Raw genomic sequence first — 20758 nt, forward strand, 5'->3', positions numbered from 1 at the left:
GTGTTTTAACCATAAAGCACTATGGTTGTAGATACTCACTCACTCACACTCACATTCTCTCTCTCACACACACATACACACACACAAAGCACCACAACATCAAGTCCTTGAGTTCCTATTGGTTGGCTGTAAACATTTTAAGGCTTTAGTGATTTTTCTCCTCACAGTGGTGTTTGAAATGAGCTCAGGGGAGGATCCTCTGCTACAGTCAGAGCTCCTATGACACCTTGATAATGCAACACTAACCAGCAGGGGTGGAAGGGGGCGGGGGGGGCAACCAAAAAAAGACAATCATTCCAAAAAAACTTTTTCGACGTAACTTCGTGAAATATTTAGTGCTAAAAAAAAGTTCCATTACAGTCCCTGTAATCAACATATATTAGCTAAAATATATAAATAGCAATTGGGCTATAAAACACATTGATGGGAGGGGGGGGGGGATTAGGAATTAGGTAGCTTGATCGTGTCTGGGAGGGCAAATCAAAAGGTTGAAATACCGCAGTGGTCAACTCCCACCATAGGAGGGCGCTGTTCTATTGGCAATACTGTTTTCACTCACTCACTCCTTTATGAAATCTAGTGTCCCATAATTTAACAATGAGGCACGTTTTTCTTTTTTGAACTGTTAACATAACCAGTAACACAAGAGTTCCTTTTCAAAATAAAATATCCATTCAGAGACATTATGAAACATCTTTAGAACTTTTTTAAAAAAAATCTTGAAGGAAAGATTTAATTTGAAGAGTCATGCTAAAAAAAATGGATATTGTTTCATTTTGAAAAGAAATCCTTCATTTTTCTTGAATAACTAACAAAAGCACCGTTGGTTTGAAACCACGTCCCTCACTTTTAGGGCTAGACACCTGAGTGCTACTGCATCAGAGCTAGTGTAAGCCACACAGACACAGTCTAACTGGACGGAGGGTGGCCGATGTCCAGCCTCCTCTGAGCGGAGCCTCTCTTTCTGGAAGCAGGTGTAGCGCTGACTACACTTCCCAGCGTTCCTGGGGTCTGGAAGAAAGCCTTGGAGGCAGATGCTGGGGTCTCCTTTGGAGTGTGTGGAGTCTGTGAAGGAAGATAGTGATGTCAGGTTAGAGAATGAACACACAGCATCCTGTTTCATGATGTGAAAATCAACTTTTAGAGAATTCACTTTTTCTTCACTGGGCTAAATAAAGCTGGAGGTAGTTCACTTTGGACAAGGTAACATTACTGAGGTCAAGTAGTATATCTTGGATTTGTATAGACAGCACATGCTCACTCCTAATGATGTCAAATCAGATTAGATTGTTGTTTAATTAGCCTTTGAAATGTCAGACAAATACAGGAAATACTGCAATCGCATAATTCCTGGTTCCCTTCAGGCCTGTGACTTCCTTTTCCCTCCACATCACTCCAGCAGAACAAAGGAAAACCCAATGTGAGTTCATTATGGACTTTTCCCTTTTATAATTATTTGCTTGTTGAATTGTTAGAATGATAACAGATTGTTTATTGTACCAGAGACCTGAGTTTAATTTATCAAAGGAGAAAAAGTGAAATCCCAGATTGTGAATGCATTACTGATGTAAATTAAAATGATAACCTAATTTATTATCATTTTGTTTGATACTGTTCAGAGTTGTAACACTTATTTGACTGGCGTATTCTGTCTCATACTGACTATAAAACCACATCATGTCAAGTTCTGTACTGATGTTAATCTATTGTACTAACCTCATTTCTGTTTTGCTGTTATGTTTGATGTACTGTTTGTTCTCGTGTGTCGTTTGTCGTTATTATTAATGTGAAGCTATCACTTTTAGATACTTTTGCTTAATTAACTCATAATCAGATTTGTTGCATATCGACTGATGGTTTCAGTTGTAGCAGGATTTAATGTGCAGTCTTACAACAAATGAGAAATAATGAGAGTAATTAAGAGCTATGCCTTCTTTTCTCTTCTAGCCATTTTGATGAAGGTATCACTTCACCAGGTTACATGTGAAATTGGGTGGGAAAGAGAGGACACTGCTTGATGTATGCCTCATTACAACTCAGTGCTTGACTTTTCCCACTGTCTGTAAATGCTGCATTAACTCACCATGTAGTCTGAGCAGCTTGTCTAAAAGCATCACTATATGACTATATGAGAGGAGCAGTGCTGACAGAGCTACTGTATGTACGGCTTTACAGGCGAGACATTTAATGACTTTGGGAGATTAATCAACTTCAACTGCTGTCACACACACACACAAAAAAAAAAAGGTGTGTGTAAGACAGCACTGCACTTTCTCTCATGTCACACTGTGTTTGAAGTACATGTATGCTATTCTTACCAGTGGTTCAGGTGTGGTGATGCTAACGGTGTGTCGAGGTCTTGATGGAGAATGAGGAGCCGCCGCTGCAGCCGACACGTACAGCTTGCTCTGCTCGGGCGTGGACGGAGATGTGACGGGTGACCTGTTGATCTCCGCCGCCAGACCGTACGGTGTCGCCCCCACCATGAAGTGAGCTGAGGACATCATGGTAGGCAGGGTGAAGCTCAGTTTGGGGTCGGAGCCCTGTTGTTGGAGACCGCTGGCAACTAGGGGGTAATGGGAGAGGGCGGCGGAGGGTAGCAGGACGCAGGGCATGGCCAGGGTGGGGACGCTGTTAGGAGGGAGGGCGAGACCGGCTGGCTGCTGACCGGCAGAGAGGAGGAAGTTGAAGCTGTTCAGACCTGGAGACAAGACAGACAGAAAAGGAGAGAACATGAGTTTTTAGAGCAAAGAATGTCATGTTCTTTTAAATGCAGTACATTTAAGATTTCATGTTTAGAAACTTCCAACAGCAGTGCTCTACCTAAACCTGATTGATTTTTGTAAAATATGGGAATAAAACATTTTAAACGTATTCATTTTAATTTGGTTATTTAACATTTCATTGATAAACCTCCTTACTAACTTTCTCCTTCTAACATTTACAGATGTTTCTAAAATAATCCATATATTTAACACTTGATCCTTTATTCTTCTTAATTAGATGAAAGCAAACAGATCAGACTTGTTTTCTCTCTTTTTGAACTAAAGGTGTATATACCTGCATTGTTGGGTACATAGAGGTAGTGTGATGGTTGGGTTGGCTCACTGCTGCTGGCTACACTCTCATCTAAAGCCTCTCTGGAGAGTCCTGCAGGGCGACTGGGTAAAGTCCTGGTGGAACCGCTCTGTAAACACTGTGCTGCTTCTCTCTGAGGGTCAGCTCTCATCTGGAAGAGAGAAGGGGGAAAAAAATCTTAAATGTAGAGCAACTTACCATTTTACTGCGTGACATTATTCCACTAATTCACATCCGAACAGATCATTTACAATTGAATACAATGCTATTCCCATTCTCAATGATATTGAATTCGACTTTCCTGTCGTTATTAGGGTTGTGCAGCCTGATTAATTGCACAGGATTTTCCAGTTATCAAATATCCTCCACATCAGTGAGAGGAGAGGTCTTTAATTACACCAGGAATGACTTATCTTCATCAGAGTGTGTATTTCATGGTTTCAATTTAACGCTCTGCTATGCACAATCATTAACAGCACAATCTGATTATAGACACACAATCAGCAGCATGACATCATAGAGTGTGACTGGGTTAAAATAATGATGTTGGTAGTCAGTCTTTTACTTAAACCAAAATGAATTGAGTGCTCATTTGCATTTTAATACCATCACCTCACCTTGTCACAATCCTCTAATTCAGTTCCCTTCTTCTTCGCCACCGTCTCCTCCTCTTCCCTTTCCTCCCTCCGTCTCTTCCTCCCCTCCTCGGACTCAGGCGACCTTTGACCTTCGGGGGTGTGGTCCGGTTGCTCCGGCGCCCTGTACAGCATGACCACAGAGGGCTGGGACAGGCTGGGGAGGTAGGCCAGGCAGTGGGGGGAGGAGGACGATGGGAAGAGGTTCTCGGGGTAGAGGGTGGGTGCCAGCAGGGTGGGCTGTGAGGAGGACGGAGGCAGCGGGCTGGTCTGGTTACTGTGGAGAAACAAACGGCAGGACAGTCAGTTTTCTGAAGTTTCATTATAATTACAGTTTAGATTGTTAGACTGATGGCTGGTTCTGCCTCAAATTCCCATTCTGAATAATGTCAGGATTCTTTTTTTCTTCTTTGGTCCAGTCAAAACACAAATTAAGAACAATATATCAATATCGTGAGACTAAATATCGTCTTAGATGTTGGATAATATAGCATGTGTCATTATATCCACATTACTGATGACTATTGATCAGAAATCTCATTATTTTAATATTATGTGAAAGAACTGACAGTCATCCCTACAATATATTGTGATACTTATAGAGGTTTTTGGTCAAATGCTATGCTATGCTATGCTAAGCTAACCAGCTACTGGCTGCAGCTTCATATAAAAGTGGTATCAATCCTCTCATCTAACTGTCAGCAAGATTGTGAATATGTGTATTTCCCAACATATCAACCTACTCTTTTATTAATCTTGAGTTTGGGGATTTGGGGAACCACAGCTATGATGCCTACTGCTACTTCACCTCTCTATGTAACTCCTTGCTAATACACCGCTAGTTAACTGAATCCTATCCTGTGGGCTGCTGCTGCCCCTGTTGCACTTTGACCCAGCCTCACATGTATAAAATATCCCTTCTGAACAGCCACATATACTTCCCCCCGTCTTATTTTCTTTGCTCCTTCCAAAAACACTTAACAGCCGCAGCCTGGAGGCAGCTGTGGTTTGGACGCAAGGAAGCAAACCGTAGAAATAACATGAAACTACTGTGTGCTGTACGCGCTGAGCCAACGCATACATCTATAAGAGACAAAAAAAAAATACACAGGGGCCGGCTCCTGTTACATGTAGCCTGAAGCTAGATGGAGCAGCCAATGCAAGCACAGGCAGGCAGTGTGAAATATTATGTGTGAGAGGCTGAGATTAAAGAGTCCTGGCCTGGCGTCTCCTATCTAGTTTTGAATGCATAATGTATGGAAACTGAGTGAGTCCATTTGGCTGAAATTATGCAGCGTCGGTCTAAAAGTAGAAGAATCATCTCTCTATTATAAATGTCATGAAGAGTGTGTGTGTGTGTGTGTGTGTGTGTGTGTGTGTGGTAGATATGTAGTGAGTGACTGCAGATAAATATAAACCATAAGAGTGTGTGTGTGTGAGTGACGGTGACGCTCTCCTCTGCTCTCAGTGTGTTCAATGTGTGTGTGTGTGTGTGTGTTACTTACTCTGTGCTGTTTCCAAACTGTAGTCGACACACTGCGCTGTTGCCTGTCGTCTTTCTGGAATAATCTACAGGCTGATTTGGCAAACCTGTGATGTGAGAGAACGGTTTATCAGAAGAGAAGAAGAAAATGTTTCACCATGATCAACTTTTTTTCTTACAAATATGCTGTGTACTTGTGTTGGTGACATCTCTTACCTATTAGCTCCCTGCGTGGGCTGCTGGGGGCGGAGTTGACCTGCCGTTGGACGGCTATAGAAGTCGGCGTGATGTTAAAAGAGGCATGGCGCGCCATCTTAGCTTTCCTGAGGTCCTGGCCTGCCATTGGCTGCGTGGCTTCAGGAGGTGGGATGGGCGCTACATTCACAGTATTTCCTACAGAGGATGAGGATGATGATGATGATGATAGCGACAGGGTTAAATGTGAATGAAATGTAAGGGTCTTGAGGTTTAGATGATTATGAATGACGGTGTGTCTCAGATTCTCACCGGAATTTCCACAGTTGTTGAATTCGACTGGGCCGAGCCACTTGAAGGCCGGCTTCCTGCCTCTCTCCTCTCGGACGTGGACCTTCTTTATGAGGCCCAGGCTGGTCAGCACGTTGGCGATATCGTACAGACGCCTCACCTTAGCTGAAGATACAGATGATGATTAGTTTAGATTTGTATTTCTGGATTAACAGAACCACTAACACCACCAAAACAATCTGCTGGTGATACCACATGAGATGTTGGTGCTCCTGCTGGATTTACTTACTTTTGTACTTGCTGTGACTGGACGAGTCCTGGCTCTCCTCTATGAGGATCTTTGCTGCCGTGTCCAGAGTAACAGTCTGAGTTTTGGACACTAGGAACAGCATGACGAACTTCTGGCTCATGATGCGCAGAGACTTGTCTTTTCTATTGCCGGCCGCTGCAGAACAACAAAGTACACAAAGTATGTCAGATTACTATATATTTCTTGTGTTGTTGTTACATTAGATTTAAAACATGTTAAAGACTTGACATGAAACCCAAAACATGTAAATGTGCATCACACATGCACTGTTAGCCATTAAATGCATTGACAACAGTATGAGGTTCTACTGTAAGTCATATGGGTTTACTAAACTACATCTTGTTCCAGTTACATGGATATAATGAGATTTTTCTTTACCATCAAAACCCCTCACCACTAAAACTAAACATGTCAAAACTAAAGGAAAATGTATCATTTTAGAATATGTTCTAATGCTGCATCTGCACTACCATTATCAACATCTGGATGTTGTTTTTGCGGAGGTGAAATGTTTTCCTCTTGTCAATCATCATGTTCTCCAATCATAAAACATGAAAAATATAAAAAAAATTAAATGAGTAAGAGTAACCCATTTGTAGCCGTAGTTGTGGCTCTGTAGTGATAACCATTATATGTTATTATATCACCTGAGCCCATCACAGGAAACTGACCACAATACCAGCCCACATTAAATAGTTAATAAACCTCAAAGCCTGTCAGCAGCCTTTCACTTTATAAATTACCTCTTTGTCATGAGTGCTCTTATCATCCTATCACACCATCAAGTCAACACACACACACACTCTTCATGAAAATCTGTTAGTGTGTACATGAGGAGGTGGGGGTCGCTATGGAAACCAGACTGATAATCATTCCTGTGGGTTTAAGCCTGAGGAGAAACCATCATTTAGCTGTCGTGTTAATTTGATGGCAGCTACATGTGCTGCATTTAACTGAAGCTCTTATCTAATAACTATAACAATAAACCTCAGCTTCTTTCTCATTGGCTGCGTTACAGTGGGTGATCAACACAGTAAAAGGTGCTTAGAGGAGAAATGTCCTGTTTGATCTCTCCATTCCTCACCTTGGCTGCCGTCTCCTTCCCCTCCGTCGTCCTCGCGGCCCACCCCTGCCCCCCTGGCCTCGGCGGCGAGCTCCATCTGCAGGTGGTAGCCCTGCTGCCGGCCCCTCCGCTGCAGATCCTCCAGCGTGACCTCCAGCCGCTGCCGGCCGTACCAGGTGTAGCTGTTCTTGGCTATCCGGCCCACGATCATGAGCGACTCCAGCACGTTGACGATGTCGTAGATGCGCCGCCGCTCCACCCCTGACAATTAACAGAAATAATACACCTGTTCTAGTCAAATCTCACCAAAATATTGGGTTCAGATTCAAATAAAGTTCTATAAAATCTACAATTAAACCCAGAGCCATATACCAGGTTGATATGAGAGATCTCCATGGCAACTGCCCAGAATCCAATAACATAAAAACTTAATCACGCTCATGAAACGGACATTAGCTGCTTTCATTATCGTCTCCCTCATTCCCTCACACTCATCAATAATTCTCTCCTCTTCCTTCCCCGCTGCCGCCTCTTACCCAGATTGGTGGCCACCTCGTCCAGTGAGATCCAGATGGTGTCGTGTGGTGATGGGTAATCCGGGTAGAGGGCCAGGAACTTCTGGCACAGCAGACCCAGACTCTTCTGCTTCCTGCTTGGCTTCTTCTCCGCATCGTCCTCCTCCTCCATTGCCTCGAACTAGATAGATAAATGCGTAAAAAAGATGGATGATAAGTTTTCCCCAATAATTAATAGAAATGTAAACAAGCTAAAGGGAGTTCAGCTGCTTATTACAAATTCCCCTTGTCATAAATAAAGTAGTAAACTGATAACTACACTCTGATTTTCCTCCCAGTTGACTAAATAAAAGATAATAAAAAATGAGACATTTTTAGACTTAAAGAACAGAGATAAGAGCTTAAAATGTTCAATATTGGTTTTAGAGACCTCTAGAAATCTTGTGTACAAATCAATGTACCACTTCTCTTACCTGACAAGAATCCTCTACTTCCGTATCTTCCGTCACAGTATCTGGACTGGCAGGTTTGTCCTTCTCGTTCTCTATGGGCCTAAACAGAACTTTCTTCATCTCTCGGTCCCTCATGTCCGGACTGGCGGCGCTGATCAGCATCTTCAGATTGGCCGTGGGCGTCCAGGGTTCGGCCAAGGCCGTGTGTTTGATGGGGGTGATGTGGGTGATGTGGGCCAGGTCGGGCGTGGCGCTTTTTCTGTTGATCAGCAAAGAAGGGACGGCGGACTCCGTGGATTTTAGCGGCGTGGATCTCCGTCTCCCTGTGCAGATGTTTTCCTGTGATGGAAATGGGTTGTTATTAGTAGGAGTTTGTCTTATTCTGCTGTGTTAACTAGAGCCTGACCGATGTATCAGAGTCAACCAGTATTATCAGCTGATATTGGTCCATCAGATATTGGTATCAGTGTTCATGCCGTCTGATTTGTGCAGAGATATATATATATATATATATATCTATATCTATATCTATATCTATATCTATATCTATCTATCTATATATATGCTTCATTTGATGTTTATTTGATCATTTTTTCCTAATTCAAGTTTAATATATACATATTAAATTCCAAGTGAAGATTACGGTTTCAATGCACTGATGTCATTTTTAAACTCTTAAACTGTAAAATATCATTCCACCATTTTATTTATATATATATGTGTATATGTATATATATATATATATATATATATCTCTTTGTGGAAAGTGTTTGGTAACCAGATTTGAGGGACCACTGCAGTAAATGTGTGTTTATGTACAAGATTATCAGCCGATATATCTATCAGAATTGTTTTACTACCTTATATGGGCATTGGATCCAAAATCCAGTATCAGTCAGGCTCTAGTGTTAACATTGCTTCTGTTAAATGACTTTCAAGGCTGTTAAATTACCATATCTTTTAAATTAAAACTTGTTGTTTATTAAGATGTGCAATTCTGCTGCTGTCAATCAAATCTTAATAACAAAACTTCTTCCCAAGAGAATCAAATGTCAGGGCCAGGACTGAGAGAGCTCGTTAATTTGGGGGGGGCTTTATTAAAATAAGAAATCATGTACTTTCAACCAAATCCACTTATTGCCAATAATTCACAGCCCCTTTTTCCCCTCAAATCCATTCTCTCTGCCCCAGTCTGATCTACATCTTACTCCCTTATCTCAACTTTAATATGCCACACATTACTCTCTCTCTCTCTCTGATGTACCTCTACTTCAGTTACTTCACATCAAACCTGCCACACTGCTCAAACCAGACCTGAGATCCAACTGAAAAGTCCGTCTTTACCTTTTGTTCACTTTGGCCCCCGTCTTCCTCCTCCTCCTCCTCCGGATCCATGGGGAAACTTTTCCTTGGACTTGTGAGGTCTTTTAGTGCCAAACATTCAACTTCCATCTAGGGGAAAAAAGTGCAGCCCAAAATAAGCAAAGTATGTGTGTATAGATCAAGTGTGAAACAAATGAGTTGACCTCCTTTTATCTTAACTGAGTGAGTGGAGAAGTTTGGAAAACTCTGACTGGTGGTCAGCTGAATTTGGCGCAAAGAACATCAGCTAACTAGCCCTTAGCAGGCTAACTCTGCTGCTGGCTGTTAACCTAACAAACTATAACACTGAGGAAAGGTTGAGCTTGTTAACATAACGTCCTGGGTGGCAGCCTATGTGACAAATTGAAAGCTGTCTATACTTTCGCATGACTTTAATAAATGACGGTTAATGGAGGTTGTAACGCTATAGGATATCGGTTATTAGCTCAGTAAAGGGCTAATTCACCCAATTCAATCCATATATATCTAGCTGTAGTTGAGCCCAACAGATGCAATAAATACAAAGCTGTGACTTATCTGCAGTCACTGAAGCGAATTTAGTTTTAATTAGCTACTTAGCCTTCATTAGCAGCTCAGCTGACCAGCGTAACTTTGTTATAGCAGGAAGGAAACTGCCATTACTCACCTTTCTCAACCGCTTTCCTAATAAAATATATCCCTGTGACACTGTGTCCGCTGGTTTTACACCTGTGTCCGCGCCTAGTTCTCTTCAGACGACCATAGCAGCAAGTTTCCCTCTTTTTAAAATAAGCGGGCAGTCCTATTGAGTATTTAGCTCCAGCTCTCTGAACCTCCAGACCCGGTTAGCGGACACACACTGTATAGTCCCGGGGAGACTTCAGCAGCTTCACCCGCTCAAGCTTGTTTTCTGGCGCTCTTCAGACGTCTAGGTCGCTCCAGCCAATCATAGCGCAGATGCTAGGGTGCGTCACTCAGCCCCAGCCAATCAGCGTTATCGAGCACGGTTACGCGCCTCAGCTCTTACCAATGGGCGTGATCTTTCGGGCACGCCTACAGAGTTGTGTTGGCGGGGCAACCGGCGCGCTATGCGCCAGCCTGAGAGGGAAGGTAAAAAAAATATAGATGTGAGGTCTCACTCTGAAGCTGTTTCAGGATACAGCATCAAATATGATGGCGGGGAAAGCTGTTACCTGGCTTGTTTATTTGGAACAACTAACACAAACATATGTACAAGGACAGTCTGTAATTTAACTTAAGTGCTGTAGTATCAGCTCCTGTGTCTGGTGGTTTTCGGTGTACAGATGTAGCCTAATATTTGGCAAAATGTCAGTATGTGATATTCTTTTGCTACGGCCAATGAGTACTATGTTTATTTCATTCATTTGTGAGCAAAAACAGCAGGTTTTCCAATCATATCCTCCTTATGATTAGTTTTTACTTTTTTTCCAAGCAGCATCTAAAAAATATTTTCCACTCTAACAACAAGAAAGCTTGTAAAACACTAGATTAATGTCATGTTTATGTAGCCTAGTTAATGTACCCTATTATTCAATCTTTTTACCTGTATCATTTATCTCTCAGCACTCCTGGCTGTGATGATTTATATACAGTAATAAAGGGGGGAAATTAAAATCTGAATCTAAAATGCACATTTTGAATGAGGCATGTTACAACAGTGTGTAAGCAGTAGATATAGAGGGTTGTATTGGGCAGAAGTGCTAAAACTGTAGAATTCTATGATGGTTACATTTCTAGTCTAAGTGTAAAAATGTAAAATAGTAATGTAATATTGATACAGCTGTAGGAGAGTGGCCAGTGAGGCTGACATGCATTGCTTTCTGTCAATCTCTTATGGAAATTGGGAATTTAACACTTAACAATGGTAGAATCGTTGACTAGTGATGAAAACTAGATTATGTAGCTATTACAGGTACATGCATATCTTATATAAGCATACATTTATTTATTTAGTTTGTTTAGTAGTACCTTTCACAGAAGTGCATCACAGAATATAAAAAGACCATAAAAATTATGCGAACATTAAAAACAAAAGCAATAAAAACATACAATCAATGAGACGGAGGCAAGAAAAGCAATAAAAACTCAATTAAAACATAAAAGGCCATAAAAAAATATGAATGCAAAACCATAGATAAACACGACATACAAGAGAAACAAGCACTAAAACAATTTAAAGTGAGAGAAGACCAATTTAAACAGGTGAGTCTTCAGTTGCTATTTAAAGCCTCTACAGAAGCTGCAGATCATAACCTGAAGGTAGAGAGTACCATAGTGTTGGAGCCACTTTGCAAAGGCCTGATCACCTTTTGTTTTCAGGCAGGAGCAGGGCACAGCCAGGAGGCCTTGGTCAGCAGACGTCAGTGACATACTGGGTATATATGGGTGGAGAAGGTCACATAAGTATTTAGGTGCATGATTGTGCATGACTCTGTAAGTGAACCTTAAAATCAATTCTAAACCTGATCAGGAGCCAATATAAATACTATAAAATGGGTGTAATGTGTGATCTCTGGCTGGACCTACTTAACAGCCAAGAAGTATAAAGAGTGCCAAAACTGATTATCATGAACACCTCAAGGATTATAACTTTAATACCTGTACTGAACACCATTTATCTTGTGAAACAACGGTAATGCAACAGTATTAACACATCAGTCACATGATAAAATGTTACAGCTGTTAATAAGTTTCTCATTTCTCAATAGTAAGGCTGCAAATCCTGATCATTTCTGTCAAGTGAAAACAAACCATACAGAATACTAGAGGACGAGTGAATGTATAGAGTTCATTGTGATCGGAAGATGCGAGTGGAGTGAGTCGTCCTCTCTCTAGACGATCTTTGACTTTCAGCTGAGAAGTTTGGCTTCAGTGACTCCAAGTTAAGCCCCGCACCTAGAAACCCACTATTAATACCTTTAACCTAATCACCCAGGCCTTTGTCTCTGGATGGCTGTAATTAGCTCTGTGGCTGAATCAGACAGATGGGAGTCAGGGGAGGGGGGATAAGGGGGGAGGAGTGGCGCTAATAATACCTGTGCCACAGCGCGAAAACCTTGCGGTTGGGGGAAAGCTCACTTTTTTTTTAGCAGACAGAATCCCGCCCTGCATGCAAACAAGCTCTCCGAGGACAAGCCCCAAACAGTTTGCATAATGGATCTGAATACACAAAAAAATCTGCCGCCAAATGCGACTCAGATCTGGGCGGACGTGCAGAGATGGGAAGCTGTGACTACAGTGTTATAGATAGATAATTGTCTTTGCACATAAGTTACAACGAAACTTCACCATCCTAGATGCATACATGAAACTAAATAAGTATATATGCATAGGCTTATGTAGCATATAAAAATATATGTATGTATATTACAGATAAATCAATATATGGATGAAAAAATAGTGCAGCAGTAGCATGTATGTTCCACAATGTTTCATTTGTCCCATCCCATGATATGTGTGTGTTGTGAGGAGTCTGAGTTGGGGGGGGGGGGGGGTTAGTTCCTATACTATCCCATACTACCTAATCCCTCTTTCTCACTGCCAGTTAAGGTATAGTCATAAAAAAGCCAATTTAAGCTGTGGCTCCCAACAACAACATCAGCAGACATTTGAAAGACTGAATACTTTCATTCTTCACACTTTCCTCCTTACAATTTCCTTCAGTTTGAATAATTGGAGCTAGAAAAATCCCTTTTTTTGTTGGCCTGGGGGTTCATAAACTGAAAAAGTTACAAACTGCTTTATAATATACATGAACACATGTGAAACAGCAGTATTTCAACATGTACACTATGCATTCATAATTGAGTTATAGTGATTTGTGTTTGCGGATGGATGGATTTTTTATTGGGCTTTGATTTTTATGAGTCCTAAAGTCCAAGTTGTGACCGAGAAATGACTTCACCCAAACAGAAGCCAAATCAAACCACACTTATGATGAATAACATGCCAGAATTGCAAGAATTACACTGGCCCAAAGTATTGCTATAACTGGAGGTGATTCCCAGGTCAGCCCCCCCAGAAAAGCCAGATGTGGCATCTATAAACAGGATGTGTGCCACACTTTAGCCCAACTTGGCTGACTGCTTGAGCAAGAAGGTTAAAGAAAGTTCAGACTTTCATCATTTTTATGTCGTCCTTCAGCACTGATATTCTATTCTTCCACGGCTCGTTGTACAATTGTTTGATTGGATGTTCAGATTAATTACAACAATCAACGTGTGGCATGCGTTGGACATGTTTGATTGCAGATGTGCAGGTGGCCGTCAGCACTTGTGAAACACTGATTAAAGCTGGATTAATAGCCGCTGATCAGCTTTATGTGAGTATAATAATAATAATGATGATGGAGAAAGACAGAGACAGATACACACATTTGATTAAAGTGCTTCTTCTTGTTGCTTCAGTTGGATGTTTGAGCTTCACTATGCAGAATGATGTAGGTACAGAGTTTGTTTTCACATTCATCTGCTGAGAGTGAAAAGTTTCTATGTGATCACTGAAGATCTGATTTTAAGGAGTGGACCTATGAGGTGTTGCAAAGAGTTTGGAAGCCAATTATGATCCAGTATCCAACTTAGACAAGTGTGATATAGAAACTTGAAGCCTGCAATGCACAAACACAGAGAATGGACTTCTGAGATCAAATACATTTACATTTGTATAAATTATGGAATTTTATTAAGATAACTGAACTTGAAACCCATATGAGACACAAATTACTAGGTAGAGTATTTTATATATATCTTTGTTATGAGCCTGAACATGACTAGAGTAAAAGTTGGGATAACTGGGGGAAAAACAAGAGGACAACTGTACTAAAAGTAAAAAACCAAGAATTGATTGAACAACTCAGAAAAGGATAATCCAAGCTCAAACCCAATTACTCAAACAATAAAAAAAATGGACTTCACTAAAAAGGAAGCCGATCTGAGAAAGTAAGCTGTAGAATAACACAATTATTACTGGCACAGTTTAGCTTTCCATGGTGTTTTTTTATTCTGAGGCTGATAGCAATAGGGTGCAGTGATCAGTGAAGGAAGGCGGGGGGCAGCGGTGAGACAGAGGACAAAAAGACAGCACCAAAAACACACACACACACACACACACACACACACATATATAGACACATATACATACATACACTATGGCATGTCTGAAAAGGATCTTTCAGTTCAAATTATTTCATCTAAAGTTTGTCATTTTTCTTTGGTTTTCTACATTACGACTCTCAAAGCTCATTATGTCATTAGACTCTCTATTACCCGCTTCAGTGACATTCTTTGTTTGAACTGGGGGCCCCAAACTAATCACATCAAGAGGTTTAACGACCAAAAGCAAAAGACAACTCTGAACTACGTGAAGTGTTAACAGATTTGTTTTGTCCAGATTAATTGACTTGGCACAGATGCTCTGTTCCAACACTCTTCAGTTTTTTTTACATTTCAAACAGAGTTGCACTTGACCCGGTAAAGCTTGTCTTACTGCTGCTTTAGCTCTCTGCTCCTTCTTTCACAGCTCAGTCTTTTCTCCCTCATTTAATAGGCATCTCTACAAAACCTGGGCTTAAGTGTTACCCCTGCGAAATTGGACTCATTTGCATTATTATAACATTGCTTTGACTCGGTTTTGGCAGCATAGTTTCAATTTGTAGGAACCCTTACAGCAGAGAGACCTGTTCAATCTTATGTTTAAATACAAAATGCTGTCGTCAGATACAAAGTGTAAAGCACAGAATCATGCATTCAGTGCTAAGAATAATATAACATGCAACATCATTTAAGTAATTCGATTTTTTTGTGTTTCCATCCCATTCCATTTGAGCTAAAAAGGCTGTAACTTCAGTCTTGATTTGACCATTTGGGATGATATAGCTTCATTCAAACCTGACCTTTACCAAATGTAATAATTCCATTTCCTAGAACATTCAATTTCTTTAACAGTTGTTTGGACTTTGATAATGGTGTTTAATGTTGTAGTGAGCAATGATATAATGTATGTTTTACACTCCTATCAGTTTATCCCTGAACAAGACTGATCTTGAGCTGTGAGTCACTCTGCTGGATGCTTTGAGGTTCCAGACTGGCTGACTGACTGGCTGACTGGCTGACTGACTGGCTGACTACAACTGCTGTCTTGGGAGATCATTACAGCGCACACTGAGCTTACATCAAAAATTGATTTGGTGAGCAATTCAAACAGAATCTAAAAAGCACCTCATTTGTTCACGCATACAAATGAAAGCACAACCAATAAGAAGTAAATCTCTCCTCTTTGTGTGACATATTAAGCTCATCTCTCCTTCTATATATGAATCACTGAGACATAGCAGATTTCCAAATGGTGTCATCAAATACATGCAACATTTGTGCTAATGATCCATATCACATCTGAAACACTGGAACTCTCCCAATGATGCACTATTACCTGACTGGATTTAATCCAAAAAGATTTATGTCATGCTTTTATTTATTGCTGTTTTTTCCCATCATATTAGATTCACATCTGTACCTGACACTATAACCCATATAAACTGGAATTCAGTTCTTTTCCCTGTACATTGACAACAACGTTTTTGGAGATTTGGCAATGTGTTCAGTTTTAAGAGAAAATATACTTAATTATTTATCATTCTGGATTGTTTCACTAGCTTGTTGGTTGCAAGGAATTATGTTTTTTAATCAAATTGAATGTATTTTGGATTAATATCACTACACAGCCATAATCTGATTTATTTTTTAATTCTAAATTTGGCCGTCTTTTCACACTAAAATGATCCTCGCACAGTGGACATGCTGAAAAAGTAAAAATGAAAATAATTTAAAAAATATATGAATTGTAAGATGATTTTTTAAAGTCCTAAATAGGTAGAATATAACAAAACAACAAGAAGAAAACTGAAATTGGAAGACACTTTTCTTTCTTTGGTTCCCAGGAGGATGTTTTCATGTGATCAGTGTTGCAGACCTCTCAGGCCTGAGCCAACTGACATCATCCAACATGTAGTGGCTGTTGGTAAAGACTGCAGGAGTCAGAGTCAACTTTGCCCGGCAGCAGATTCAACAAAATACAGATGTGACTCTTGAAAGAGAAATGAGTCATTCCAAAAAGAACATCTGACAAGTGCTGCACAGGTGGGAGGCTGACTTAATGTTGTGTCTGACGGCTTTTCACTAAATGTCAGATGTAAGACATTTTGGATGTTGTAAAATGTCTTGTGCCGAGCTCTGTGTGAAATGTAACAACATAACGGGGGACCTGCTGAAGGAAAGGTCAGCTGAAACAGAAACAAGTAGTGGTACAATTTAGCTGGTGTCAGAAATGTGCAGAGGGAAGTGAAGAAAGAGAAAGGGAGAGAAGAAGAGAGACAGAGGAAGTGAGTCAAAAAACTGAATATAGCATGATGAAGCTATGAGTGTTGCTCCCAGCATTAACCTCCACTCTCTGTTTAAATATATACTCTATCAATCTGTGTCAATCAATGCTTTCAAGAAGCTAGTTTGTACACACTCAGCAGGTTTTGCCTATAGGCAGTTTCAGTGAGTGATTTACAACATCTCTCACAATGCTTTACATCAATAACCCCCAGAGAACATTCAGGTGCACGTCTCCCCAAGCATCACCAACAGCTCAGAGTCAAATATAAAGTTGTGAGTTTTTACAGTTTTGGCTCAGTTTTCCTAATAGTTTCAATTTGTTGAATTTCACAAATTTTTGCCCACAATCTCACAAAGACACACACGAGCACATCTGTATGACATTAGACATCATACAGTAGGTTTATCAGAGCATCAGCAACTAATTTGTACTTTAAATGAGCCTGCAGTGGTCATTTTCTCAACATTAAACAGTTAGCAATGAGAAAAAAGTGCAACTTGTGCAGAAGTTTACATCAAAAATATAGTCTCTTTATTAAATATGATGTATTACTGTAACTATATGAAGTCTATAATCTGACATAATTGTGATTATATATCATTGCATCTGTTTATTTTTTCCTGTATCTACCACAGTTTGTTTTTTTAATTATAATAATCTAACATACATTACAGTAACACTATTTTGCTGCAAAGTACACTCAATACAATGCAACATTTGAACGGTAATCAAAAGGAAAGTGCTTTTCTTAAACATCTAATATCCATTTGATTGACTAATTTGTGTGGTTTAAGCCAAATATACTTCAGATGAACCTTTTAACACATCTTTGTTAAAAATGGACTTTGACCCCCATCACATTCCTTGAAAGCATGTTGAGAAAGGATCAACCTCCAAATCGATCTTTATCTGTCTATAATTTATCTATATTTTTGTATTTATATATATTTCTACTGTGTTGATAATATGTACATATATGCACACATATGCACCAGAAAATATTCACATTTGAGAAACTGGAATTGGCAGAATTTGGGCATTATAGCATGAAAAATGGCATGTCTGTAATGACCAAGTGTAGAAATGGCCTCTTATTTATTTTGTGATAAACTAATCAAGTAATTAAGACACAGTGAAGCTCAGGATCTTCAGTACCACTGTGAAGCCTATTTTGTGGTATGGAGCAGAAGTGTCCATGCCATGAACAGAATCCAGACATTTACTGATCCCTGCCTCAGAAGAATCCTTCAAATTCACTGACCAGATTTTATTAGAAACCAAGAACGGAAGCAACATGACAAGATGCTGGTCATACTTTTAGCAAACCTGCATCCAGCACCACAAGACATGCCCTGACCTGAAGAGAAAAGCTGTACATGGGAATAGCTGGACAAATTGGTCTAGGACTTGGATGCCTTGAGAGCATTTGTTGGCAGCCTCAGGGTCACAAGCTTCAAGTAAGTAAATCAAGTAATTGTTTGACTTGTGTTTTGTGTGATCAGCCGGGCAGGTTGTGACTTGTGCACCTCCACAGGTTGTCAGGGAGCCAGGTGAAGCTGTTTGGGAGTCCAGCAACACTTGAATGTCTCAGCTTTGTTCACTTCTCAGCTCTGATTGGTAGTGAGGGCTTGGTGAGTCCTAAGATACCATCTGATCCATTTACCATTCAGTCGATATATAGTAAAATAAATAGTGACAGTGCTGCTTTGTCTGTGCAGTCAAACACTTATCGAAGATGAAAATATTCACAGCATTTTGACTAGAATGTTTAATATCAATTTCATGTTTAATACAAATATAGTTCCATAAATGGTTTGATCTTAGCACAAAGACTGAGAGCATTCCTTGGTGTATTCAGAGATTGCAAAAACCTTCATCGCAGATCAGAGGATGAATAGGAATCACTTTTTTCAATTCAGATCCTGTATTTAAAAGCAACAATACCACAGTGTATAAAAAAGTAAAACCCATGCAATCAGAATGTTGAGTATGGAAGTTTTATCAGCAAAATGTACTTTAAAAATATCAACAGTAAAAGCAGGCAAGGAGAATGCTCCCTATTACTACAGTTTTATGTAGTTCGTTTATGTAGTACATTCTAACATTGCATTACAATAACTGAGGCTGTAAGGTTTAAACAAAATTGAAATGGAGCTAATTTTAACACTTTTATGGCTATTTGAATCAATGACAATGCATTAAAAAAAACCTTTATCTGTAAAGTAACTATTCGGAACTAGTGTTGGATACGAAGTACATCTTAGTATATTTCCCACTAAGATGTAATGAAGTGTGAAATTTAAATCCCCAAATAGGCTACAGAGTGGTTTGAAATTGCACTTAATTGCTGTGCTTGAGATAATGTACTTAGTTGTATTCCTCTATTTAACCATGGATACTAAAAACAACTGTATATTCATTATCTAATAAAAATATTGTACTTAAGGATTAATGTGGAATTGATGCTTAATGGATATGAGAACCCATCTTACAACTAGCTTTTATGCAGTCATGCACAGCAACTTTAAGTGCAACAGTAAACTTCACGTCAAGGATTATAGTGGTCTTTATTGTCCCTGTGAGGGCATCAAATAGGGCACCCATGTTACTAAAGCAAACAAGAAACCCAACACTGCCCCACGTAGGTGAACACCAGTAACTGCATTTTCTCTTCAAAGTTTGTTGATGGAATTGAGGCCAATGACATTTATTGTCATGAAACTGAAATGAGCCATCAGGATGGATTGAAGACTGGGATGCAGGCAGACACCATTGCAGGGCTGGGGCATTGACTGGTCAAAAGCAATCTATTGCAACTACTTTTAGAATCGATTGGTGCCAGGCATTTCTAGACTCCGACTTTTCTCTGCCTAGTGTTAAATTGTTTTCTTTTAATGTATTAAATGTTAAATTTAATAGCTTTTTGTGTTGTTGTGTTGGTCATACCGAATCAGGAATGAGCCTGGCAGATGGATTCAGTCTCTCTAAAAGAACACTTTAGAAAGTTAAATGCTTCATATTTCGTGACAAGACGTGCTGCAGTTTTCCTTTCTATGTATTGATGTGTGTCTGAAAACAACCTGTACTACCTCTAGCTTGTTACTTCAGTTTGACTAAATATGATTGGTATTCATCCAACAGGAGGTAAGGGAGTTGAGTCAATTTGTTGAGGGCTGTAATGCCATAGAAGTGAATCTCTGATTACTCCACTCCCATGTCTCCTGTTGATTAATAGCACACTTAACAGCATGACACTCATGCCTCCTCACCCTTCTGCACTCTTGTCTTCTCTGAAGCATTTTTCTTAAAGTAGACAGAAGATCAATAGCTCTTAGGAGTGTTTTGATGTCTTCTTATTTATATCGCATAAAGATTACATGAAGATGAACATTTGATGAAATCACTTTGCGGTATTGTGGTATTGGAACAAGGAGGAAAGATGTCCTCTGTGCATTCAATATGTTGTTTCTCTCACACTCTCTCTGTAATTCATCCAGTCACTGTGCTTTTGAAGTACTGTATACATGTCTATCACCCACATATACTATAGATACACTCCTATTGAATAGTTTGAACTGGTGCAAGGAAATTAGGTCACCAGTGAGGCGGTGACACACTTCATCTGAACTTCAAGTGAGCCATTGGAACATGTTTTTGTGTACTTTGCAATTTGAAGATTCTCTCTTAGGGGTGTAGCATTGAACAATAACAAATACTCAGCCTATTGTAGTGGGGCTGTACTTTTATCAATTTAGTAAAACGCCCTTCAGAAATGTATTGTTTAGCAACTCTTTGGAGTTGTTGATTTTTTAAGCACCTTGTTAGCTGGTGAAATCGCTCATCCCTGGAAAAAATACTCATCAAGCTGTAGATATCTAGCAACAGCATGCTAGTAGGACAAAATCTGGGTTGTTGATGAACAAGCTGAGGGCCGTCTGTGGATGTTTTATGAACAGAAAGTTTTAGTCTTTCTACATTACGATTACTGTGATAAACA

General features: G+C 39.9%; 1 protein-coding gene across 1 annotated transcript; it reads right to left on the minus strand.

Moving 5' to 3' along the window:
- Window positions 1–870: 870 nt before the first annotated feature.
- On the minus strand, window positions 871–9474 carry e2f7 (E2F transcription factor 7). Its single transcript, XM_053314214.1, is given in 12 exon segments — window positions 871–1065; window positions 2319–2701; window positions 3061–3224; window positions 3691–3990; window positions 5219–5303; window positions 5413–5589; window positions 5704–5847; window positions 5972–6127; window positions 7077–7316; window positions 7592–7751; window positions 8044–8361; window positions 9367–9474. Coding segments are annotated over 12 exon segments (2430 nt in total).
- Window positions 9475–20758: the final 11284 nt, after the last annotated feature.

Source organism: Scomber japonicus, chromosome 23 (genome assembly GCF_027409825.1).
Source record: "Scomber japonicus isolate fScoJap1 chromosome 23, fScoJap1.pri, whole genome shotgun sequence".
NCBI lineage: Eukaryota > Metazoa > Chordata > Actinopteri > Scombriformes > Scombridae > Scomber > Scomber japonicus.